General features: G+C 42.6%; 1 protein-coding gene across 7 annotated transcripts in view; it reads right to left on the bottom strand.

The window, feature by feature from the left end:
* Positions 1-26819, bottom strand: part of AUTS2 (activator of transcription and developmental regulator AUTS2) — a 712052-nt gene that overhangs the window by 208397 nt on the left and 476836 nt on the right. For 6 of the 7 annotated variants that reach the window (XM_082068573.1, XM_082068577.1, XM_082068578.1 and 3 more), the window contains exon 5: positions 16198-16227. The exons of the other annotated variant lie outside the window; for it this stretch is intronic. In XM_082068573.1, the coding sequence (XP_081924699.1) occupies positions 16198-16227 (30 nt within the window). The remainder of the gene's footprint in view (positions 1-16197; positions 16228-26819) is intronic. 7 annotated transcript variants of the gene reach the window in all.

Genomic DNA, 26819 nt, shown 5'->3' with positions numbered 1-26819 from the left:
AGGCAGAAGAGCAATTCATGAGATGGATTGCAGGTTTCTACCTCTCCTGCCCATCCAGCCCCGTTAACTGTCACAACACCTGAGCAAGGGCACTGAGACCATTTTTTATCCTGGATACAAAAGTGGGCGAGAACAAACATGCCCAGGTTTTCAAATGGCTTTTAGCCACTAAGTCTGGCAGTATGACTTGAACTACGATTGTCCGCGGGACACAAATGAAACAGCCCTGGCAATTCATGTTTCACAAGCTCCTCCGCCAACTGAAAATTAAAGGCAACACTCAGGTTCGTTTAATCCTAACTTCTGTCTTCATTTCACGCTCAGAACACACACTCGGGCTGGAGCCTTAGCTGATGCAAATCAAGAAAGCTCAGCAGCAATCAGGGTTAGACTGATTTATGACAACTGAAGATCCAGCCCCTTACAAGGTCAATATTAGCAGAAGAAAGGAGGGAATGCGATGGCTCTTCCCGTGGGTTTTGTAAGTAAAGGCACTCCACGGAGAGGGAAGGACTATCTTACGTGGGAATGTTTCATTAGGCTTTTGCGAATGCTTCAGTTGTTCAAAGGCAGGGGGAATCACACGCACTAGAATACGAACCTTGGTAACTAATTAAAGAGTTCTTTGCCATATGCTTTCTCTTGAATTCTGTTTTTCCTGCTTCGCTGTTTCATTGTTCTTCATGTCCTTAGAAACTTCTCCAAGTCCTGTAGGCAGCAATCAGTCAAGTGAAGTTACGACAGCTGATTGCTTAGTATGTTACTAGGGCCCTTCTCCCTTCAGATCTCTTACAAATGTGAATTGGTGTTTCTGTACTTGTGAAAAGTTGCTTAGTAGTTTTATTACACAGACATTTCTGCAGGAATGCAAAATAAAGTATCTGTCACTATAACTGGTTCTCAATCAGAGTCGAATTAAATTATTCTCTCTTTATTCTCTGTCCCTCCCCATTATTCACCACATTTACTGAAAGGTGGAAAACTGCAGTAGTTGGTCACTATCTAAAAGAGAAAAATGGCTTAACAGTATCTACAGATAAGCGTGAGTGCCTCCTACTAGAAGAATCCATACCTACCTAGCTCTTGGTATTTCAGTTAAATGGAATCACTTTTCTGGTTAGCTGTGGCCTGGAGCCTTTGGTGCTAAATAAGCAATCCCATGAAAACACTGAAATTCTTCAACAAGAATCTCTAGGAAGCCTCATGTCATTGTTTTAGTTCACTTAGATGACAGATGAAAGACTCTGTGGTATGACAGAGAAATTAGTGACGATCCTCAACTTCTCTGCCCACTTCAGCTATTGCAATGGCTGATTCCAACCGTGACGGTACAGACAAGATTCCCTCTACGGTATCCACTCGATACAACATCTCTGCCTGTGTATTCCAGACTGTGATTTAACAGAGATACACTTATGAATTGAATCCTCTTTCTTTGTTTTACATTTCACTCAGATTCTTCAGACGACATTGAAGCAAAACCCCCATTTACTTCAATGGGCATTTTTCCTGGGTAGGTTTCTAGGTAATAATAGACATTAGAGATTAAAAGAACATTTAAAATGCAGGAATGACTACAGCTTGTATTTTGCTTTTATGCTATATCCCAGCTTTCCAAATCAACAAAAACCAGACCAACAAGAAGCCCCAGCAACCATGACAATTTTTGCTGTTCTTTCTGTAGTTATTGGCAATGGCAAAAGCATGAGATCACACCTCTAAAATTGTTCTTCCTCACCTGGAAGCAGATCGGCACGGCTGCCGCTTCATGGATCCACTTCCCGTTCATCAAACAGCAATTTCTTTGGGTAACAAAGCCATGTGCTTTTGGCAGTAAGCCAGGAAGCTTAAAGAGAAACCTTGAATTCTGAAAATATAATAGACAAGGGACGCAGCTTAAGAAAAGACCTCATCTCTCAACTAACAAGAGGCTGGGGTCATGAAGCAGGGTTTCTTTATACTTGAGAGACCAAGCTAAAAGTCTTAAAAATGTACAAGAAAACCCTGGCTGGAATGTTCACTGTATGTAATGGAGGCTGCAGCTTGGAGAAGGCTTAGCATTTCTCCTGACATTCTGACGGAAATGTGTAATATAGAAGTTTAGCAGTGTGGGCAGGTTAAATTCAACCAGGCAGGAGGAATCATTTCAATGTGAATCGAAGCGTTTACTCTTGTCCACTTCCAGCTCTGGCTTGTTATTCTCTCTCCTTCCCATAGCTTCATGTTTTTAACAGAAATGCTTCATTTTAGACCAGATTTTATATAGGGGGTGCTTTGGTTCTAGGATTTGGTGTTTACTCAAAAAGCACCCTTAACGCATTACTAAAGCTTCGCTTAGTTCTTGCTCACCTGTTGAATTATCTACATATTTTCCATGTATGTTTCTACATACTCAATGTGTTTTGCTTTAATGTATTTCCCTGGTACAGCAAATAGTGCAGTAAACAGATTATGTATTGGGCAATATGGTTATGGGAAGTTTTGACTAAACCTTAGTGAATTTATATACATAAAATATTCTTATGAATAAGAATGAACTTCCAGAAAAATGCGCCATTTCCACGTGACAAATAACAGGGTAAAAGAGTTCAACTTCAGACCTTCGTTTCTATTGAAAAAAATAGAACAAACAACCAAACCCAAACCCCATACAACACAAAACGCGCCCAGCGGAGCCTCCTCAGTCTGCTCCCCATGGAGCCGAGGAAGCCCCTCTGCTCTTTCTCCCCAAAGCATCAGGTTTTCCGCTGCAATCCACCCCACAGCACAGCCCGAACAACACGCCATCACCAGCACTACGTCAAGGAAGGAAAACAGTACATATAAGGAAATACTAACACATACAGATATCCTGCTGTACATGTGGCCCCTGTAGCATCGGGGTCCATTCTGAGCTACTGTGAACACAAGTCCCTCTTGAAATGGATGGAGCTCCCAGATCTTAAACGGCTGAGTGCTCCTTGTCCAGTTCTTTTCAGCTTTTGTTGCCATCTCTGGGAGATATTTAAGCTTTTTTACCCGCTCTAGACATTTCCCTAGTGTCTGTGGGCAGCGTCACTCCTATCTCCAATTGATTTTTGACACCAGGGTGCTCAGTGCTCACTTTAGAATAAGTGGACACTAATTAATGGCAATTTACAATAAAATTTATACTGAATTACATACAGCATCTGCATTAGTAGCCAATGAGTTCATTCTGATTAATGTTATCACAGGAAGAAGCAGGGAGTTTGTAATGATTTGCTAAAGTAGCTAACTGAAAGCTCTTTAGTCAGGTTTCCCATTAATAAAAACAAGCATTACATTACTTAAAGACAATCATTAATTTAAATAAGGATTTTGTTACCGTACATATAAATCACGCAGAGAAAAGAAACTTAGAAAGCATCACGGTTGTCACGCCACCTAAAAACCCAGAGATGTGCGGTGCCAAAGCGGTCGCCTCGTGTTTTTGTACCCCAAGACCCCCAGAAATCTCAGACTGGGCCAGGACATAACTGAGAACCCCCCTTCCAGGCATCCCTCAAACCAAATACAGTGTGAAACAATGATACAGATTTTAGTAAAAGTAAATCCTAAAAGGCACTAATCCCACTGAGATCCACATGCAGGACAAGAACTGTGCTGCCTTCCAGCAGTCCTGGGAGATGCTTTAGCAGCAAACCTGTCCCTTCCCACAGCGCGTTGCTCAACTTCAGCTGCACAGAACACCTGCCGGGGACGACAGCAAGTGGCAGCAGAGGATCCTAAAAGATCTCTGCAACAATGGGTCACCACTGGCCTTCAAAATGTCCTGGGGACACCGTGCCCCTTATACAATCCAGTGGCACTAAAGGGCAGCGATGCTCCACGAACCGTCCACAGGCTGCTCCAATGTCCCTGGTTCATAAGCAACACACAAATCACCATTAGGAGCCACCACAATAGGAAAAAAAAACAAAATAGAGTTTTGAATGGAAGGCATGGCATCGGGGAGATCTGCGTTCCTCACAACTGCTACTGACATTAATGATTTATTTAATTTCATTTCTTTTGATTTAATTTCCCCTCCAATTCACACGATCTCATTTATTTATATCAAAAGGTCTGGCAGACAAGGATGGTTTCTCTCTCTCTCTGTCTGTGCTGGTCATAGGTCAATAAGAATCTGATGTGGGGTTTTTGGAGGGCTGCTGTACAGAAACAGTAATACAAAAATAACAAAACAACATTTGGATTTCAGGCTTCAGTTGCAGAAAATCTTCCCTCTTGAACCTTGTGTTTATGCTGAAACAGAGCCCCAAACAATGACCATGTAAAAAGTTCAGAGCTCCTGTTATTCTTGGACCAGGAAAGAGAAACAAAAGCGCTGTAGCGGCTGTACAGAAGTTGTGCTGGAGCTTCTCTACCATTGCATTTTTGATGACATATGACAAGTATGAACATCAATCTTCCAGCATGTTCCTTCCTGCGAGTACAATATACTGTGGATTCCTACCATGTTGAAAACAACAGTGTTGACTCAACCTCCTTGCAGTGCCCTCTCAAACTGATCTTATTCAGCCTGCAGCCTGTCTGCTTTATCCCGGTGCACCAACACCATCCATCGAAGCGACCTGGGAACGTAACAAAGAGAAGTGGCTCCATTCAGGCAGCGATGGGAACGCTTCCCACCTCTGCAGCTCCTTGAAGTGGAGGAACTGTGAGAGTCTTACAGAAAATTAGCCAAGCCTCTTAGTTCCTGTGAGCAGGCGAACTCAGGAGCAGGACGGCCTCGACAGGGCACCAGCCTGAGATGATGTAACAGCCCTGGCTCTGCCAGACGTCCTTGGCGGCGGCAGCCGCAAGGTGTGACGTACCGGAGATCACTGCAAAGTACTGAGCTCATACAAATGTCTAACAGAGAGCAACCGAGTTACTGAGAGTTTAAATGATTTGTGCACGCCAGAACGAAGTGGGGTGCAGGACGAGAGACAAACACATTAACTGGGGAGGGGGAATGGTTTCTAGTGTTGCCCTCAGTGTCAGTTGGAGCTGACGACGCTGACCCTCTCCTGTCCCAAACCCTCCTCCGCTCTACACCAGCAGACCCCTCTCCTCCCTGGACTCATCCCGTTTTCACAAAACACACCAAGACAAAACACTGTAAATGCACTAACGACAAGAATTACCCCCCAAAGTCCTGGTGACATGCGATAATACTGACAGAAATGGAGTTTTCCAAATGAAGTGACTTGTGAACATTTGGCACATACAGTCCAAAATTAACATCTCTATCCTCCTTCCCAGTCTCTGGCTGAGAATTTGTACCCAATGGGCAATCCAGAGCCAATAAAGCAGCCATCTATCAACCCCTGAACAAACAGTACCACCAACGTGTTGCCAGAAATTAATAATTTGAGAAAGCTGCATGTCTGACCGGTTCCTAGAACAGCTCCTTCATCTGAGATTATTACAGACTATCGCTCATTCTTCAGTTTGTCTAAGATCTGCTAAATGCTCCTCTATAAACTCATCACTCAGTGCCCATTCACAGCCATGCATTAACTGCTCGGTTTTCTCTGCAAGCGAGGAATTGCAGATGACACATAAGTCACCATAAACTCTACAGGATTAAGTAAGTTATTGCATCTTACAGCACAACTGGTTTCTACAAATGATACCCTGGAAAATGACATTATCGCTCAGTGATTTGGTTCAATCTGATTGCTACAGTTAATGTAATAATGTAACTCAATTAGGATGCTTTTGTTATGAATGAACAACCTTGTTTGATATCGTCTGACTGTCCAGAGTCAGCTTAAATGCGATGTTGAGACGGCCTGCGAAGCCCAGAAATTCAGTGGTGCATTTTAAGAGGAGATATTGGCATGAATTAGAAAGCCCGGGCAATTTTTAAAGACACAAAGGTCACCCTGGTGCTTCCTGCTAGGCGGACATTACAAAGCAGGCACCTCTGTAACACCTGGGATGGATCCAGACTGTCAGCGCCGTTCAGAGAAGGCTGTCCAGAGTCACCACACACGATTTGACTCTCATTTGCAAAGCAAAGCACGTCAGGTCCACCTTAAGCTATTTCTTCCCCATTTCTCACCTCCTACCAGCAGCTCTCAGTGTGGACACCAGTAGCCTCATGGTGGGTATTAATTTGGGAGCCTGGGAGAACCCAGCCAGTTAAATGTGTTTTTGACCGTACACCACGTACATGGAGTTACCCACCAACACACCAGCTACGCAAGGCTCTTCATTACTGTCAAGCATTTATAACATACCCATTGTTTGCTCAACTGCTTTTCTTAAAACTCCATCTCCTTGACTCTCAGAACATGTCTGAGTGAAGCAGATCACCTGAGGCCTGGCACTGCGGCCCGTGGTGCTCCCTTCCAGCCACCCGGGGCTCGTTCCCGGGTGACACCGCAAGGCGCAGGCAAAGGGGCTGTTGGAGAAGCTGTTTCTCCGCGGGTACTGGGAGGGACGAGGGAGGATGAGGTCACACAGAACCTGTGTTAACTGAAGGAGAAAGTCCAGAAGGATCCTGACCCTGCTGGTACCTGTAGGCCCAACCCTAACTCAGACCACGTGTTATTCTCCTACCCTGTCTGGGGAATTTCTGGAATCCAAGATACACAGTAGCTGTATTTTACCACTTCCAAGTCCACAACACCCTTACTAGTGCTGAGCCAGATGGAGAGAAAAATGCAGAAACCCACAGCAGCACTTGCTGGAATCCTTCTCAACTCATTGGTGCATGAGTTTAATTTCCTGTCTCCTTGTTTTCAGCCTGTCCTTGGACATGTTTGTGAGAAACCTGAGACGGTTACACGAGTTTTGGCCTCCAAGACTCTTAAAAACATGAAATAATTACCATAACTTCACTATATAAACTTTTTCTTCTTCTCTTTCTAAAGAAACCTCTAAAGAAACGTCTCACCTTCTCAGTTCTCAAGCCTAAGACTTTTTTCTTTTCAAGGCAATGTGAGAACAGACATTCAGGAATGGGGATCATGCCTCATACATGATTATAAAATCTCATTTGTTATGAAAAACAGATGTTATTCAATAGCATAAAGTGTATATGAGTATTTTACTTGAATAACATATAATAACATATAGTCCTTAAAGAAACACTTTTTATAATCTAGATATGTTTGGACATGGCCAGACTCCAAGATCCACAGATTGAATTTCTGTCTCCATACACACACACATGTGCCTGTTCATTAATACCTACTTCCAAATACACATATAAAGCATATAACTAATCAACAAATATTTATATATAGGTATATTGATAATAAGAAATGTGCCAGCATGTTTCGGCACGCAGATTTCCTTTCAGGATATCTCATCTCCTTTTTGTGTGGAAGGTTGACAGACAGACCGTCTTCTTAAGAAAGCGTCTCAGCTGAAACACTCTAAACCCAATTTAAAATCCACATCACCCAGGATAACATTTTCCAAAGGCTGGATTTCAGAGGAAGAGTGTGTGCGTGCACGTACAACGTGTGCACACACACACATACTCCTATTTCTTCACTGACTTGAAATTACAACTGTAGTTACATGTGAGATCAGCAAACCACACTGTGAATTTACCTTCTTCTGCATCGGTGGCACTGAAAATGAAACGCTGTGTGGCGTTCCCACGTACTCTAACAACCTTCACCGAACTACTCTGAGAAAAGTTTTGCTACATATAAGAAAAAATAGATGTAGCACTAAAATGTGAACAAGCAAAACTATTTATCATTTGGAATGTCTTTCTTATTGTGATATAAGCTGCGGGGAAGGCTTTAGGAATTTGCATGTTATCCTTGGAGATGTCTGAAACGGTCTCATCTATTTTTTGTGCAGCACTGAGCACATCATCAGCTTTAATCTTTAATCTCTTCTTCCTCTCTCCTCCCCTACAGAGAATCAAATCCTACAATCTATACACAGATAAAACTCTTGGGCTCAGTAAAGTTTGGCCCTAAGTTTTGCAATAAAGATAGGAAGATTTATCACCAGGAATGCATTAAACCAAACCAAAATACCGAGTTGTCTAACTCGATACCACAGCCCAAAACTCTGTCCTAGACCAAACAACAGAAAAAGCGGAGAGCACCTCGGACTGAACGTGGAACGACGGGTGTTCAGGACCCTGTGAACCTGGCCAACCTTCTGCTGAGGAGCACAGGAGCCCTTAAGCCCTATCACTTTATCTCACCTCGTTTTGAATATAAATACAATTAAACACTTCAAAAGATGAAACAAAAAAAGCCAAAGAAACTACCCCATTTTTCCCCATTCTTCCTCCATCTGCTAATTCACACAAAGAAAGAATGAGGACAGAACAACTTCTCGGATTTCAAACACACACAACACCTACTTACCTTACAGAAACACTATATAATTAAGTACCTTTTGCTTGAAAATATTATAGATATTAGTGCTGTTGTGGGGAGGAGAGCTTGTGGGCAGCACATACCTGTATTGTAGATACATACAAAACCACTAGGAGGCTGCAATAAAATTATCTTGGGGTGTACATTATGCTTTCTCAAGAGCATTTAAAACCACTAATACATTCCATTTAATCTCTCCCCTAAGTTTCCCTAATATACATTTCTCCATATAGCCAGACCTCTAATTTTGAATGGCAATATATATAAACAGACATGTTGCAAATAATGCACATGTATATAAACAGATGCATTCAATGAAAATAATGTATATTATTTTCATAGTATGCAGGTGTATACATAAAAACACACACCGCAAAATATTATACATGTATATATGCCATAGCTGATACTCTAAGATCCTGCACGAGCTCAGTAATTGCTTATACAAAAATCATAAAAATTTAAAATGATGAATACATGCGTGTACTGCTACAGTTGTATATATGGAACTGCACAGGACATATATGCATAAAGCATAAAATGGAGTGCAACAGGAACATAAAATATAACACCAACATTTGGTGTATTTGCATATGGTACATGCCTGTTCCACACACACATTTACAACACATATAATTTAATACTCCACATTCCTGGATCTTTTTGCTATTAACTTTAACTTCCACACTATGCTTTTATTTTTAACCATGTAAGACAGCTTGTAAATGATATTTCTCAACTCCTGACGGTTGCGCAGTATTTTAAGACCCCGATGTGACAGCGTCCCAACTTCCAAAGCCCCACGTGCCTTGGGAGGAGCATTCGGGGGCACCAGCCTCCTGTGTCTCAGTCCTTCACTGTTTACTCAACTGCCAGAAGATGCTTTAAAGCCCTGGGGAGAGCAAAACCTGTTTGGGCCGTTGACATTGAGTATCCTTGGTGCAGAAGTCAGGACCTGCGAGGTATCCATCATTCCTCCTGCCTGCAGGCAGGCTGGAGCCAAGGAACTTGCCGGAGAAGCTAGTAAAATTTTAATGCACTCTGTAGTGCGGTCATGTCATACTCAGTTATGGCAAATAATCCCAGATGCCTGCAGAGGTAAAATGGAGCTGTAATGTGCTTGCCTCCTAACCCGAGCTGACAGCAATGATGTACGACTACCATTAGCGGAAAATATCACTTCAACTAACCCATGATCCAGCTCCGCTAAGGGTCACATTATCCATGAGGAACAAATTACACTCCCAAAGTAAATACAAATTTTCTACACGAAATGGGTACAAAAAAAACGAAAGGGGAGCCGGGCGGGGGAAGAGGGAGAGGGCAGGGGGAGTGAGGAGTGATATGTTACCTATGACAACATGCTGCCGAGTGACAAAGATGATAAAGGACAGGACAAATCACGGGCTGAAGGCGCCGTGGCACCGCCAGCCCGGAGAGCACATCCCACGCCTGCGAACACCACGGTCGCTCCCCTCGGCGGCACACGCAGCATCTTTTACAGCCAACGCGCTTGGCTCCCATTTTATTACCAACCACTCTAGCTGTAGGGACTCTCTGTGTGGCACATCAAATGAATAAAAAGGGTCCTTATCTTTTCTCCTAATGGGCCTTAAACAGTAAGAAATACTTGATGATTGCCTGAGCGTTGCAAGCATAAAAAGTCTGTGTGATCTTTCACCCTTGAGGCAAGTTGAAGGTGCTGCATTTTCCAGAGTTAAAAAGACAACACCTGTACAAATACGCGGCATAAATCGCACTGATGGGAAACATCCTGGCTTTGCAGAAACAGTTTTAAGAATAATACTGAGAAACTATTTCTCTAATCCTGTCCTTAGCCAAAATAAATATATGGCAAACAGTAAGATATCAGGATCCCATGACCTGAGGTAATTGCTTAAAATTGGTTTCTCAGCTACTGTTTCCCCATGGAGCCTTGTTTGCTGAACACATCGGTACCCACCATCCAAGGCGTTTTTTCAAGAATTCAGCTCCCTTTTATTATTGTAAATAATCCTTCTCCTTCCAGGAGAGGCTGGATGGGCCTGATGAATACTCAGCGTTTTTCTACCAGCTGGAACCTGTCACACAAAGCTCCCCAGCGCGGGGAGGCCCAGTTGAGGAGAGGAGCCTCCCGCCCCGTCCCCTGCTGGAGCTCCCACACTAAGTCCACCCGGTATCGCGCTCAAACCCCCTCCTGAGCCTCGGGCCACGGCAACCCCACCAGAGCCCCCTCCCCTTCCATTCCCTGGCTGGGACTCGCAAGGAACACCTCATACAACCTGCTTGAGTCTACAGATACAAAAATTATGACTGTGGCAGCCATATACAAAGCAATTTCATCACCAGTTAATCCAGTTATGATGGAGCTTTTGCTTCCAGCAACAGAATAGACAGAACACAGCGCTGCACAAAGCTGTTCTTTACCTTGGTCCTATGTTTTCTAGGGGTTGCTTTGGGTTCTCACTGTTTCCGAAGAAAGGACAATTTGCTGTGTTTTGGAGGAAAGGGAGCACCAGAGCGGCACTGACACATGGGCCAGCATGGCTGAAAATGACGCTCTGTTTATTCGACAGACAAAGCAGGACACTTCAGATCTGGAGGGCAGGGAGGAAATGGCTTCTGAAGTCATGAATAACAAACTTGGCATGTAATCAGTGGTACTGAAAGGCATGCCCATCCCAAGTTCCTCTTATAATAAATATGTTATTTATAATTACCTAAACCAGTTGAGTTTGTAAAGCAGGGGTAAGAACCATGAAGTTTTTTAACACAGCCAGAAGAAGGCTGGAAAGCAAACTACACACAAATGTATACACACACACACACACACACACACACTTGTAGGTGTGCATATTTAACTACCAAACACTGAAATGCAGTTACACCCTAAGCTGAGTGACAACATCTGCCAATACAACTCCAAAATCTCTCTCTGAAGGACACACACAAAATAATGGTCCAAAAGCACTTCAGAAACACACACAGGGTGCACATGTGAATGCGTCTGTGTGTGTATAGATATACACAAATAACCATCCTTTTATCTGAGAATACCAGAGTGATTGATGATATTTTCCATGCCATAACCTTTGGTTCATTGCTGTTTTATATGCAATCAAACGTATTAGCATTACAATTAAAAACATTCTGATGCAAGAAATATCATTCCTCAGCTCTCAGGGTGCTCTCAATGGCACATTATTTTTCTCTTCAAACAGAAAAATAATGAAGTCTCACAAACAACACGCTCCCACCAGCACAGGTTCTTAAGTAAGTACAACCTCTACTCATCCTAATCCCATCCCAAGCTGGGCTAAGCTTTGTTGGTCTTCTCCCAGGACCATACGCCAACACCTTGCAAATTAACCAGCGGTATGACCAAGCTCCTTCCTCCCTTTGCACTGTTCCCCCAAAGCAAAGACCGTCTCAGCAGAGCCGCTCAGCAGCGTTGCAGTTTCAGCCACAACCATGGAAGAACCTTTCAGTGGGATTCGAGAGCCTCCTCAAGAGAGAACTGAGCAGGTGCCGCTAAGATACACACAGAATTAAGTCATCAATTGCAGTAACTTTTTGCAGTTGTACATCCTATCAAAGCTGGATAATGCTCAAGCAAGAAGCGGGTCTCTTTTGGTCTTGAATCAGGCAGAAGCAACAACTCTGTGTACAGTGCAGAGCAGTCGCCCTTGATCAATGAAATATTTTCCTAAGAACTGAGAAAACACTGAAGTGCCTCAGATTGAGCCCTTATTTTTAAATCAGTCTAATTAAACAGTGGTGAGAGAAAATGGTAAAGATGGCAAATAAAAAAGGACCTTCCTCCCTACCTCATCTTTAGCACTCGACTTCCTTATCAAAGCTGCTTGTACATCTTTTCAAACAAGACTTCCTTTTATTTCCAGAAGGCAAACTACGTGTTGGCACTTATGTTTTTAATATTGTATTAATTACCATGGGTATAATCTTAAAGACTGTATCTAGATATCAGAAGATAATGCAGTTGCACTTAGTCAGCTGTGCAGTAGCTTGTCCTAATTTTAGATTATCAGCTCTAGAGACCTGCTCAAAGAGTAAGACTGACAGACTTTTAATGGAGAAAATCTGAGTTCCCCTGGGATCCACACGTCTTTCTCATTCAGTAAGAAATCCCAGCGGCATTTGCTGAAAGGATCCCAGGATGGAAAATGACATCTCTCTAAGCATTAGTGCTTCATATTCCAATGCAAGTCCTCCAAATATACTCTCCCTGCACAGACACACTTACCACCTCTTCAGGTGCTTTAGCAACAGGAGAGCAAAATGCCGACGCTGAACACTCGGGCCCAGTGCTGAGTGCTAAATTGGAACGAAGGAGCATGAATCTATATAAATAGATAGATTATGCACCCCAACATGCCATCTAAAATTGAGATGCTGACATAGCCTTAGCTACAGTACTGCTAAGCAGGGGCTGCACCATTTTTTCAATTAAATATCCTTGTTTCTTCTTCCAGAGAAACCTCTGGAGAAATGTGTCATTTGAGGGCAGACACAGACAGAAAGTGACTCTGTCTGTCGGCTCCCAATTAAAGGCTGGGGAAGATGGATTGGAGGCACAGCCACCACCTAATAGAGATCAGGTATCAACAATGATTTACAAAGCCAGAGAGATACATATTCAAGTGGGGAAAAAATAATACTCACAGCCTAGGAGATATGACTTTTCCTGCTCTGCCACCGCTCACTATTCATCTGCTCCTCAGCTTCCCAGGTCCTGCTCCCTCCTGCATTCTCCTACTTCACCGTGGCCCATCCAGTCATGCTTGAGCCAACTCATCTTTCAGCCACCTCAGTCCGTCACACGCCTTTCATCATGCTCACCTGCTGTTATTTTTTCAAAGGCACTGGTCTATCTTTCTAGATTCCAGGTCTTATTTATTCTAGTAGAAATACGTGCCTGTCTTGCATTACTCTCCTGGATGTCTTATTTCCCAGGCATACTGAAGGATCAGCGTGGGTTTGCCTTCACAAATCCTAAATGAAGCAAAACTGCTTCCATTCCATTTTCCAAACAGCGAGTACAGAATTATTTGCAGCAATATACCATATATTATGGATACTTCAGGATATCAAAATCTGCAAGAGATGGTCTTAAAGAAAAGTAGAGCTCCTCTTCCCAGAAACCTTTCGGGCAAAGATGTTTCTGGTGGGAGAAGAATAACTCCACAATCCACAGAATACATTGACCCAGGACCGACCAAGAGCAATGTGACGATTGGCTACTGGAACAGCTCCACAGTTGGAGGCTAAAACCCTCATCATGGTACAAGACATTTGGGTCAAGGATCTTAAAAGTTCTAATCGTGCTGACTACCCTCAGCTCCTCTGGTTATTAATGAAAACCGAGGATGCCGAGCACTATTTCTGAAACGATCAACCTCTTGCACAGAGGTTTGGTCCCCTCACACCTCCCACTGCATTTTGCTTATAGGAATTTTAGGTCCTAAAAATGTTATTTTATTTAAAGCAGGAATTCAAAAATCTTCTGGGTCCTATTGAAAGAGATCTAAAAGATCCTGCCTGTCTGAGGAGAAGAAGTTTCTACTTGTCAGTTAAACAAAGGAATAACACACAGCCTCCTTTATAGTGTGTACTTTACCTGTCATCCAACAGCCCATTATCATGTCACGGCAGAGTGCACTTTTCTACAGGTCACTTTGTTTAAAATGACATGGATAATGCACATGTCAGCGAGCTGACAGTCCCGACCGTCCTTCAGAGATAAAAACCGCAAGAGGAGCGCCTGTTCTTATCTGGGGTACATGCCTTGGTCTATCATCTAAGTCAGGCAGAACATGATTTCTCCAGAGAGCACTTTTTTCATTTCCTGATTTTAAGAAAATCAAATAAGCACCATTTGTCTTCATCTGAATATGCTTGACCTGCTCAAATGATGATGTCTCGCATTTTATAACAGGCTACATATGCTGAATTCAAATTAACAGCAGAACAAGCCTTTAGATCTTTGCCTGAGCTGCCAGCACAGGCTGAATAAATACACCAGGGTTAGCTGCCGTCTCCAGGATTGGGCCAGAGCTAGAAAACTCTGGTTCTGGGATTTGAAAAGCGCTAAGTTATCAGGGATATTTGGATCTACACTTAATCTCCTTTCATTAGGAGGGAAGACAAAATATAGATCACAGAGATGAAATACGCATTTGGATTTTCAATCCTTCCCGCGCAAGTACTGGGATATTCTGTGTGAGGTACATTTTGAGTCTCTCTTGTATCGTGTTGCAAAATCTATCCTGAAGCAGCACACCACCACCATTCCCCAAAGCTGCCTGTCTTTTTACACAGGAGCACTGCAAGAGAGAAACACGGTGAACCTGCAGAGGTTTAGCTCTGCAAATGCAGCCCTGGCAGGAAATTACACTCCTGGTTCTGGGTGCCATAAACACAAAAGCTAAAATTCAGTTTATCATCTTCCACTGCATAAGGAACATCCTGAAAATGAATAATCACTTCATGGGATGGAATGTAATGGCAATGCATTAAAAATTCATATCTCAAAGTGCAGGTTAATATTCTGTGCAAAAACCCAACAAAACCTCCCCTTTCTGTTGTCACACTGATTAACTCCAGTGATTAGTTCCCTTATGAAAGGGAAATCACTGCAGTTCAAAGTAAACAGTAGTTCTTCAACATAGTTAGCAAATTATTAAGAAACATGAGGGGAAAAAAGTCTCTACTTGGGAAATTACTGGAAAAGCTGAAGGGCAAAGCTTTGGCAGTTTCATACAGAGTGTCTGTAAATGTCCTTAGCTTCCTGCTACAAAACCGTGTAACAAACTCATTGAATTCATGAAAGGTGGATTTTACAACATATTTGTTCGTTTCTGTTGTATCAGGTGCATACCAGCATGGTCATCACTCTTCTTCTTGGCTTGACTTGGAGCTGCTTAACAGAACCACTCATGAAACTCTAAACAATCTAATGTTATTACATGAACAATGTTTTCAGGCAGCATTTTACCCTCCCCCAACTTCCACCCCCCAATTTTTCCAGTGAAAGAGGAGGCAAAAGTCATTGCAAAACATCCTTTAAAGCTCAATATACAAATGAAATTCACAAAATCCTGGAAATAAAGAAATCAGACCAGTTTTTATGCGATCAGTATTTCCTTTTTGCCAAAGAAGAAAGGTAGATATTAGTCTGTTCACAACATAAAATAAGACATAAAAATGTGCATCAATGTGAATACTAGTTCTTCGTTACTATTAGACTTTCAAACAATAAACAGCATTAGAAATCACGTTCTTCCATTTTCCACTTAGAAACCCTCAGTTACTGAGATAATTATCAGCAAGTCGTGTCACTTGACTTAATGCACAGTTTCCAAATGTTTCTAAAAAATAGATATCTATGTATATCAACTATAACACTTCAATTTAAGTTTTAAGTCCCTCGCCTGCAAAGAAGCAAAACAGGCAGTAGCCTGTTGAAAAGTGCAAACATGAGGGTTACAAACATATTCGGTTACTGTTAGAACTTCCCAAAGGAAAATGGAGCCAAAGAAGGGGTTGGTATTGAGAGTGCTGTTCATAAACAACCCACGCAAACCATGGCATCAGTATGTTTGAAGATGAATCGCGTGGCCTCCAAAATATTCATTAGAATTCTCTTCCCTTGGAGGTCTATTCCAAAATTAAATAAAGGGAACAAAGTGTTTTCTTTGTATAGAGATTCTTTAGATCAACCCAAAAAAGAAACTTGGAATAAACAACTGAATAATAGGAATAAGTGAATCCAACCAATTCTTTTTGCTCCCATACTGATTCTCTTTCTTACCTTCTCTTCTTGATCACTGTCGCTGTCACACTGAAACACAAAAAGGAAAAAAGAACAGGTAAGAGAAACTTGCTACAGCAAAATAGGAAAGATTTCTATGAAGGAGATGGCTGAAACACTCATAAACCCTGTGCCATCAAACCGGGTTCCTTCAGGAAAAAGCTCCATTACTGTACAGTAGGTGATTTCCCTTCATGCTGTTGTTGAAGACAACACATTTGTATGTTTGAATTATGAAGAAATTGCGCTGAAAACAACAAAAGCCATTTGTAATTCCCTCCGTTATGTGAATTCACATGGACAGGAGCTGATGGTGCCTGAGTACATTCAGAGTCCAAAACTGGATCAGGGAAGAAGAAAGCCCATCTGAGAGGCTGCTTTCCATTGCTGGACAGTATTCCTCATACCGCCTGCCAATAAATCACCTTCACAGGCTTCTCAGCCGGGAAGGGCTGAGCTCTGCCTGTCCCACAAGAGAAGCACCTGCCAGGTCTTACTCCAGGACTGCTCAGAGGGTTCACCTTTATCTCTGCCTACAGCTGCTGAGCTGAAGAATTCAGAGATCACAGCGAAAGCAAGAACACGCCAAATGAACTGATTCATTGAGGTCCTCTATAATTCAAGAGTAGGCCGGATATCACAGTAAACACATTACTATAAAATGCTGAACAGTATCACTAGCGGGGCTTGCTGTACATCAAGTGCCATTGCTCGTTTTTTTAATAACTTTTACTGTTGTAAAAATACAAGAGGACTAGATGAATCAAGCCTGTAGTGCAGATAAGCATCAGCAACCCCCAACACGTTTCTATTTGCTAGGAGTACAAAAGCTGTGCTGGCAACAGGACTGTGAGGACAACAGGACTCACCCGCACCTCCCAGCCTCTCTTGGGCCAGATTTGCTTCATCCCAGCTAATTCTGGGTAACTATGGAGTGGTCACACCTGGCCACCTCCACAGCAGAAGAACAGGGAAAATACCTCCTTCTGGGCTGCTTTTTAAACTACAAGTTTAGATTCCAGAGGACTGAATTGTCTGTGCATTAGATGCAGAGCTAGTGGTAGATGTTTTGATGAAAAGCACAGGAACCCCAAACAGGAGAACAGGACTTTCCTCAGGACCAGCTGACTGGGTTGTGTTGTTACAGAAATTGGTTAAGTCCTTTGTGGATCTGTATCCTATTTAATGTGTCCTTGAGTATTTTCACAAGACAACCATATTGCTTCAAAATTAGTTACACTTGGTGAATTCCAAAGGTCACCTACACAGTGGGATGTGAACAGACATAGCCAAATACACCCACAAATGTATGTATTTGATTTGCACAAATCATCTTCTGTGTGCTTTTTAATCCTAACTTTTCTGTTTCACTGGCTCTTTCCTCATTTTCATCAGTACAGGGGGTGAAAAGGTGCCTTCCCCACACCAATGAGCTACATACCAACAAATTAGAGTGAAGAAATATTTCTAGGTATGTTTCAAATGATTTTAAATGAAGCAAAGATGAGATAAAATTACAATCTGCTTTCAGATAATTCCAAATAGAAATGAAGTGAAATTTACCTCATAAGTAAAATGATTTATATAGCACTAGCTGCACCTAAATACTCTGGTATTTAGAGGGAACGTGAAGATATGAGAGAGTTTTAGGTTGAATTCAGAAACCCTCATACAATGATCAGGTTAACGAAGAGAGTATGCTTAACTGACAAAAGGAAAAATTCACATTTCTAGAACAGTATAGTATTTATATGAAGTACTCATAGTCTTACCTTGTAAATATTATGCTTTTAGACTTCAGTGTGACTATACATAAGAGATTTTGGTATATGGGTACGTATAGGTAAGGGGGTTTGCAAAGCAAGGCCCTATATTTACAGAAAGGCAAACGAAGACTTTCATCCATAAAAATCACAGCATGTCAAAGATTTTCCCTTTCCTATCTCTATTTTACAGTCGGAAAAATTCAGCTTTTGGGCTATAGCACCTTCTTCCACGGCTTGGTTAGAGCCAGGAGGGTTCAGTGGTTCTGGGCCCCCTGCACTGGAGGTCTATGTGTTTGGGATGCATTATAACACGACACATGTTTTAAAACAGGGAGCTCAGAACCCATTGCTCCATTTGCTTGTGCCCTCTGCCCACCCTCCAGACAAACTCCAATACAAGCGCCAAATGTAGTGCCTGAATCCAAAAGGAGAAAGCAAGGGGGTAAAAAGATATATAAGCCATCAAGAATGACTATCTATGAGCCGCTGGGTTCTGAGGGTTGGGACACACGTGTACGAGTGCCATGACCCAGCCGTGGTGACAGCAGCCTCTCCTTCCCCCACCAGTTTTTCATCTGGCTCAAGGAATCTCTCCTCCGCTATGGATTACGTTTTCCCCAGCTCATAAGCTTGGAAAGAGCTCCGGGTTTTGTGTTTGCTGCAGTGTGGAGGTACTTGGGGAGAAGAGGACTTGCCAGCAGTGACATCTGAATTTGCCAGCAAAGCCGTTTACCCACCTCCCGTCGAGTCTGCAGAGAAAGCGCACAGAGCGATGTCGGTGGGAAGCTATTTCCATCAAAGTGTTAAGCCTCCTGCTTTCCGACAGTCCAGTTCTAATTTCAAGGTCCGCTTAATTCCACATCAAATAATTACTGCTGTACCCAGAAGCACCTTGTCTCCAGAGTTAAGCATATGGCGAAGGACTGAGACCTACTGGTGCCCATTATGGAAGCAGCATGGATGCCAAGCCGATTAAAAATGCTCAGGCTCCCTTCACAACATGCCCGGTGACTGACAGCTTCGCGATTTGGCCAGTCACTGTGGCTGCCAAAAAAGCCTCTGCTGCACGGAGGCCCACATGGCACTCGGAGAAAACAGTTCCATTCCTGGTATTAAATTCCCATACTGACCCGAGGAGTTTGCTGGGAGCTCAGCAGGAGCGAACCATCCAATTTACAGCTCCAGCCCCCAGAGCCCTCTGTGCCAGCCTCTGGCAGAGACGAATGATGGTCAAACCCCTTCAGCTCATAAATTATGCAAAAGCAATAAATGCACTCAGCAAACAGCTCCTAACGTTTGCCTAGCCTGGCTCCAGCGCCGCTTTGTAAAATGCCAGGAGTCCTGCACACACAAGGCATCTATTTCACTCATAAAGAGGTTTTGTTGTTGGGGCGCGCGGGAAGGAGACCCACCGTCCAGCAGCGCTGCCCTGCTCCAAGGGCAGAATTTTAGGGACAAGATATATGAAAGAAAAAAAGGAGGGGCAGGAGGAAGTGGCATGATAATTAAATTCAGTATGTACATGTTTGTATGCAGGCATACACGTTGCATGTGCATGTTTTGCACAGTGACGTTAAACTGAATTTTCCCTGAGGATGAAAGAAATGGATTTCCTCTGGTTCATGGTAAGAATCAGACAATTTATGAGCAGGGGGAACTCCACAAAGACTCGCAGAAGAGGGGAAGAGATTTGCTGCTTGGGCTGGAAGCTGAACCGGAGCAACTGTTTGCTCTTCCCATGCCTGAGACTACGTTGCTGTTTAGTCACTCCGGGTATTGCACTTACACCTTCCCCAGTGGCCCTCGCTCTGATGTGCTCATTTACATTTTTGGATGCATTTTCTCCCCAGGGGTGCCAAAGCAAAAGGTGTTTCCATCTTCCGCAGGCTCACTGCTAACCGCCTCTGGAGAACAGCTCTGGAAACCAAAGCCAACAACCGTTGATTATCCAGAATTACTGGTCAATCTGAAGACCTGAGTCCGCACCGTTCACTCAATTCCTCCGTTCCTCCAGCATTTCTCTACCTCCCGGAGCCATAAAAAAAAGTACTATGATCTAAGTGCTTTGTGGTTCTCAGAGCACCAGACTGTTTTGCAACTGATGTGATGCAAATGCTCTGTACCAGCCTTCTGCCTTGGGTCGAGATTCAGTATTTTGTGCCTACTACAAAAAGATAACTTTTTAGTGTTCTCCCACATCGTTTCAGGAAATCAAGGGTCGGAGCACACACTGCATCGGAATATTCTGTAAATACCTGGGAGTCCAAAATATCATTCAGAGATAGATGACCTGATTTTTGGGTAACTGCCACTAACTTCACTGGAAGCTGCGAGTGATAATGTGATAAACACATCCTACACCCGAACGAACAGCGGCTTCTTTCTCCGATTCTTAGGCTCAAGGCATTTCCAATCTCCACAGTGAGCACGAGCCATGACTGGCTGTGGGTACCCACGGCCAGGCTTTAGAAGAGCCCAGAGCCAAACTTCCCACAGCTGACGATCATCATCAAACACCCACCCAAGCAACCCGCCCTGGGCTCTCACGTAGGCACCGAAATGAAAGCCACATTAGCGAAACTGCTGAGCATCCACAGCTCCACAGACAGCCAAGTTTTCAAATAAGCGGGGCACAAAATGCTGTGAGATCCTCAAACCACAGCCTGACAGGCCCCTCAGAGGAAGGATTCTTCAAAATGGCAATTTTACGCTTTTGAAAGTCTTGTACAGGGCAGAACGGCCTCCACAGTTTTCCCAAAGGACCTACAGCACTACAAACCAAATCCAAAGTAAGAGACATATATGTAAAGCTCACTCAAAACCAGCTCCACAGATAAAATTCCTGGAGAACATATGGAAACGTTAAGGTTGTTTCTAATTCCTATATATTCAGAGGCAATAACAAGACCAGACTGACAATAACTTGCACAAAGTGGCCACAGTTACCACTTAATTGTTCAAACACCTTTAATAACTGACGTGGGCCGGCTACCAGCCACCACGTCACTTGACACACATGTGCCAAGTGCTCAAGCTTCATTTTGCAGTGTTCCTGCAAATTCATGCTCAAGAAGCACTAATGGGAATCTGTAACCCACCAACTCACATTTTCAAACGTCCACTGCAGTCAAAATTCGAATAGTTGTTCCTAAAATCAACCCCAAGTGAGGAGGGAACATACAAAGTCGTAAGGTCTTCATACCAACTTTCCACCCCAGCTTAAACCTTCTAAATGGCCGCTATCAGTCGGGGCTGTGAAAGCACAAGATGCATTCCCTGTGATGTGGAGCATGCACACAAACCGCTGCAGTGGGAAGTGCAAAAAGAACTTTCCAATTCCCGTGCAAGGCTTTAATTGCTGCTGTGTTTTGTAGAAGAAAAGGAAAAATTGGGCTAGAGCCTGGTTGTACCTCCCAAATCCCCTGCCCCAGCTCAAGAGTCAAAACGCACAGCACGTCTCCCACAGCACCCGCAGAATGAGACTGATCCCAATGCCACATTTCAAAAATCAGACGCCTTATGAGGTTACAGTTATAATTTGAGCTCATTTTAATAGCTGGAGAGAAATCAAGCTGAGTAAAGGTCTGTGCCACCTCAGCGGCTCATTCAGGCTGAAGCAACACTACAGATTTCTATGTACCTGCCTGATTGAACACATTCTTGTGCAAAAAGTGGCAATCATTGAATATATCATGTACAATGACATTGAGGAGGGCATTGTTCTCTATTCTGCTCAATGGACTTTGCTGGAACAGCTATTTCATATCGCGGATCCATTTATCATTGCCACCAAAGGAGTCAGTGCTGCTGAAACGCCGGCGCTGAACAAAGTGATTCTGCTCATCTGTCTGCTGAAAAGAAATCTGAAGAAAATGAGGGAAAACCCAGACCTCAGCCATGTTCACACTGACATTTACGATATTCTTGTCCATCTATCCGCCAATGACAAACTGACAGCCCTGGAAAGGGCAAAGATGATATTGTAGCTATACAATTAGACCTTTGCTTCCAAGAAAAACGGAGAAAAAACCCACCTCCCAGATGAAAGGAGATCCAGACAGGGAATAAATGGGCAATTTTCTAATTGATGAAATGGAGACAGGCACAGTCACAAAGAAACTAAGAGCAAGAATTTCACTTTTTTCGTTCCTATCTCTGACTTTGCCTGCAAGCAGCATTCAGCGTGGAGCTCCTTGCCAAGGAATCTTTTAGATATATATATATATAAATACATATATATATAGCATCTCACCAATTGGTTAACATCACCTTCTGCTTCGCAATTCTTCACCATTATCCACAGTGAATCACTGTAAGGAATGACTCTGAAACAGAGATGGTCTGAGAAGTTTAAGGTCTGCTTTCTCAAAACCTAAAATTACGGATTATTCACAGAAAAGTCCCATTTTACACAAATTACCTTAGTCTGGACAAAAGATTGCAATGTTGACCTCTAATCTGAATTCCATTTTATCCAAACTACTTCACTTCAGATGAAATGTATCAGTCTTGGACATTTAGAGTTATCTTGGCCACTTACAGGCAAAATATTCAGAACTTTGAACCACTTTCAGCTGTAACTCTTTTTAATTCCTCACTCCTGGGACTTCTGTGATTGTTTTATACAGCAAAATGACACAACTAGTGGCTCCTTCTAGTTCTACCAGCAACAAAACTATGGTCTGATTAGAACTATATTTTGAATATTAAAATGAAAACATCAGATTACATTACTATCCATGACAAAGATGACCCACCGTATATTTCTATAGGATGTGAATATACCCTTGGCAGCTGGTGGGTATATACACTCCTGTAGACCACAGGGAGCTGAGCCCTCAGTCCTGCCCCGGCAGGCACCGCCGCGGAGAAGGTTCAAGATAAACCACCCGATAAGAAACGCGTTCTCCTTTGCTCCCTGGAAACTGAGCTGAAACTGGGCTATTACTGCAGTTATACAGAAAACGCAACTTCTTTCCCCTGGTTATCGCTCCCGATGGCTTCTTACGGTGTCATTGCTCAATGATCCCACAAGCGCTTAAGACCCAATCCAGCCGTCCCCAAAGAACAGGATGATGCTCCCACCAATGTCAGCAGAAGATTAAATGGGCTTTCCAGGTGTCCCATTAGAAAGCTAACGATGCCATGAGTAACTCAGCTCAGCTCAGCATCTTCAGAAAGCGCCTGCGCAAGTCAGGCATCCGCATTGCACTAGACTCACCACGTGCACAACTGAATCTTCATTTTAGGAATCATTCCACTTTGCAGTAGGATGAACTCCCTGCCTTAGCTCCTCAATACACGAAAAAAATGACAATGTACCTTTGCATCTGGGACTCCAAATGTACATTTGCCGCCTCCTTATCTGCCTTTCTGGCTGTAGATAATACGCAGCGTGTAATGTTATTTTTAACATCCTCTCAACTGATGATGCCCATTAACAGTGTTTCATGTCATTTTTAGCATCCTCTCAACAAAGAGTACTTTGTCAGGTTTCCAAAAGTAAGAGTAAATAATAATAAAAATGTGCATTTATACTGGTGGACTAAGTCAATACCACAGCCTTAAACTAATCAGTATTTAATGAAGTCAGTGCCTAATAGTGCATTAGCCAGTGTCTCTGTAGAAGAAAAGATGCTTATTTTCCAGAACTCCTGGTCTTAGCTCAAGAGGTTCAGTTTGGAATTTGAGTCTTCCAGGTACTTACAGGCTAATGAAATCAAAATATCCTGATGGACAAGAAGCAAAGCATGTTACGGGTTAAAATAATACAAGAATCTATTTTTTCCACTGTGTTGTGATCCATAAAAATCACCCTGAGCCTTTCCTCTTTCTTCTCTGCCTGTGAAGCCAATTGCTTTGATTGCAGTGATATGAGCTTGCTGAAATGACTTGCCCTTGCTTGTGAAGCAAATGGAACATGCTAATAGAACTTATCGCATTACCCGATGCAAAAGTGCCATAGCTCATTACTTTAAGATAAAAGGATATCATTGCAGACGGGAAGCAGAATTGACTTTCTGAGGCCCGACTTGATGATGATTTAATCAACTGCTCTCTTTCACTTCTCATCTCTGCGCCTGTCGCTTTCACAGGTGCTGTTAAATGAGACACTCAGAAAGTGAGCGGAGGGAAAGAAATTGCTGTCATTACTTTTCAAGAAAGGAGGTATGCAAATTTTCGACAGAAAGATTGCGTTCATAATGGGCCTGGTAAAATACAAGGATCATGCTTGACAGGTGAGGGCAAGTCATTTGTACGTCCTTAAAGTGAAGCAACCATCCTCATTTAGAAATTGTGCTCGATAAGAGAAGCTACAAATGAAAACCATGCGATGGCTGTGAAGCAGCAAGCAAACCCTGGAAGGCTTTGCTATCGCTGAGCTGCTTTCGGCAGGTGCCCGACGCCTCCACACGTGTCTGTTCCCAATGCCAGATGGCCAGATTTTGACCTCAGGATCTCACAGACAACTCCTCTTAAATGTTTTTTTGCTGTCAGCTTTACGGTCTAAGGTCTGAGAGTTTCTTCCCTTCTCCATCACTGCCAGAAATAGAAATTACAAGACAAAAAACGAAGTGAGGGTTGAGTTAACTTTGAAAACAGAATCAATAGGTTGAAAACAACAACTTGTTTTCTTGTGCACATAACTGCATATTACAGATCTTGGAAAGTCCCGAGCTTACAGCTCGTACGGCCCAGTAAAAAGCCAAAAGAATAATCCACAAAAAGGCCTGTGGCAGGAGGCAAAGAGGATGAAAGGTGCTTCTCTAGGGCCCAAAAGAACCTGCGTGATTGCAACACAGAAGGGCAAAACCAGAGTAACAATGTTCTATTGACTTGATGGAAAGGTTCTGATATTCCAAAATTAGAACTTAAAAAAGCATGATAATTGAGATGATGCATTATGAATGGGTTAAAAACGGCCTACAGATCTTAGATGGCTATTGAGCTGTTTGGATCATTTTAAATGGGGAAATGAGAACTACCACGATTTATTGGCGTCAATCAGGTTTTCAATCAGAGACTGATAGTCAGCCCCAGCAAACGGGTTCCTTGGGAACTCCCTTGCATGCAACAGATACGGCAGTTTGTCATAAAAATGTTGACATTTTGTCTCGGATAACAACATAGGACTTAAATAGAATTACTGTCATGAATATTTAGAATTAAACAAGAAATGGCTAGGAAATACTGCCACAGAGGAAGCTTGATAGAATGGAAAACGATTTAAATAAGAACAGCCACTGTATCAGTTCCACAGAAAGGTGCATTATAAGCGTCTTCTTTCCCAAGACAGACTGCTCATTTAGCTCAAATACTTGTTGATGAGATGCAACTCTCAGGTATCTTAGTTGACCTACGTGTCAGGTTCTTAACCCTCCCCATGTGGGTAGTGACCCAGTAACACTCTGTACTCTTCTCTCGCCAAAATACTTCACTGCAGGTTGAAAAGCAACACGATGGAGGAAGGACATGGTGGAGGAAGGACACGGTGGAGGAAGGACAGTGTTGGGCTGGGCTCAGAACCTTCGTCCCCACTGTCACTGCCACCCAGGCAAGTCAGAGTCCTAGAATCAGGCTGGTTGGAAGAGACCTGTAAGATCATTATAAGTCTCTGCTTCTGTCAACCCTCTACTCTCCATCTCTTTGGGCTGTTCAATGGCACCCTCCTTACGGTTGGGTTAGGTTTCTCTATATGTGCTTAGAAAGTGTGCAGGACAGTAGCGCATTTCTCTTAGAGAATTTTGGTCTTAGTAAATAAAAGAAGAAGAACAAAGCATTAAGACTTGGATCAGGCCCTAGACACATCATGCCAATTTTCAATATAGATCTCATTTTCCATCAACTAAACGGCATGGCCTATAGCAAATTCTATAATTTCAACTGAAAATTATTTTTATTTTAAATAGCGGGAACGCACACAAAGAAGCACCAATCCAATATCGATAACGGTGCACAGGGGTTGTTCTCTTTTACAGGCTGCAGCAACTCTGAGCACAAAATGGCCACTGAAACACACACGGAGATCCAATTGATTCGTAAAGAAAAAACAGTTGTAGAAATACTATCTAGAGGAAAGAAAAATAATAATAAAAAGCCTTCTTTCCTCTTTCCCAAGCAACAATAACTCTTTAGCTTTTGAGCTCTGTATCTTTACATTAGGCTAAGCAATTTAAACTGAATTGTATAAATAATAATAATAATAATTCCCCAAACCACCCAAAACAATTGATCCTTAGGGATAAGACCTTAACAGCTGAGCTATAAACCTCTGAACATTGGATTTTAATGGATACTAAAAAACCCTTAACTAAGCCCCATAAATATAACCTGAAACAAAATGATTTGTGTTGTAAGCTGTTTGCAAACTCCCATAAATGTTCCTCATTGTCATAATGCCAGAAAAATAACTCAGACTGCGTACTCAGCCCTGTAAACTGCCTTCTATGCTGTGGTTTCATTCTCTGTTTCATAATTCATCGCTCGCATAGTCGTTATATATTACTATTATTATTTATCACTGCCTTTATCATTTTTGTACAATTTATAAATTGTCTGTGCTAGACCTGAGGGAAGAGAAGGATTATTCTAAATCTACAGCAAGTAAATATAAATTGTAAAGACAATGGCACACTTTGGCCTGCCTGCCTCAAATTCCCTGTTTTGACATATGTGACGCTATAATTTAGAATTTGTAATCTCTTATTAGGAAATGAATGCATTGTATTTTTTTTTTCAGAACGCTGCAATTATAATAATTGAATTTAAAACAGAAGCGGCATTTCTGTATTTAGAGGTAAGCATAACCGCATAGCCCTGATCTATCAGCTGGACTCAACTATTTAGCATTCGTAT

The sequence above is a fragment of the Streptopelia decaocto genome (genome assembly GCF_964273445.1).
Source record: "Streptopelia decaocto genome assembly, chromosome: 18".
Classification (NCBI taxonomy): domain Eukaryota; kingdom Metazoa; phylum Chordata; class Aves; order Columbiformes; family Columbidae; genus Streptopelia; species Streptopelia decaocto.
This window is presented reverse-complemented; position numbering and strand designations above follow the sequence as displayed.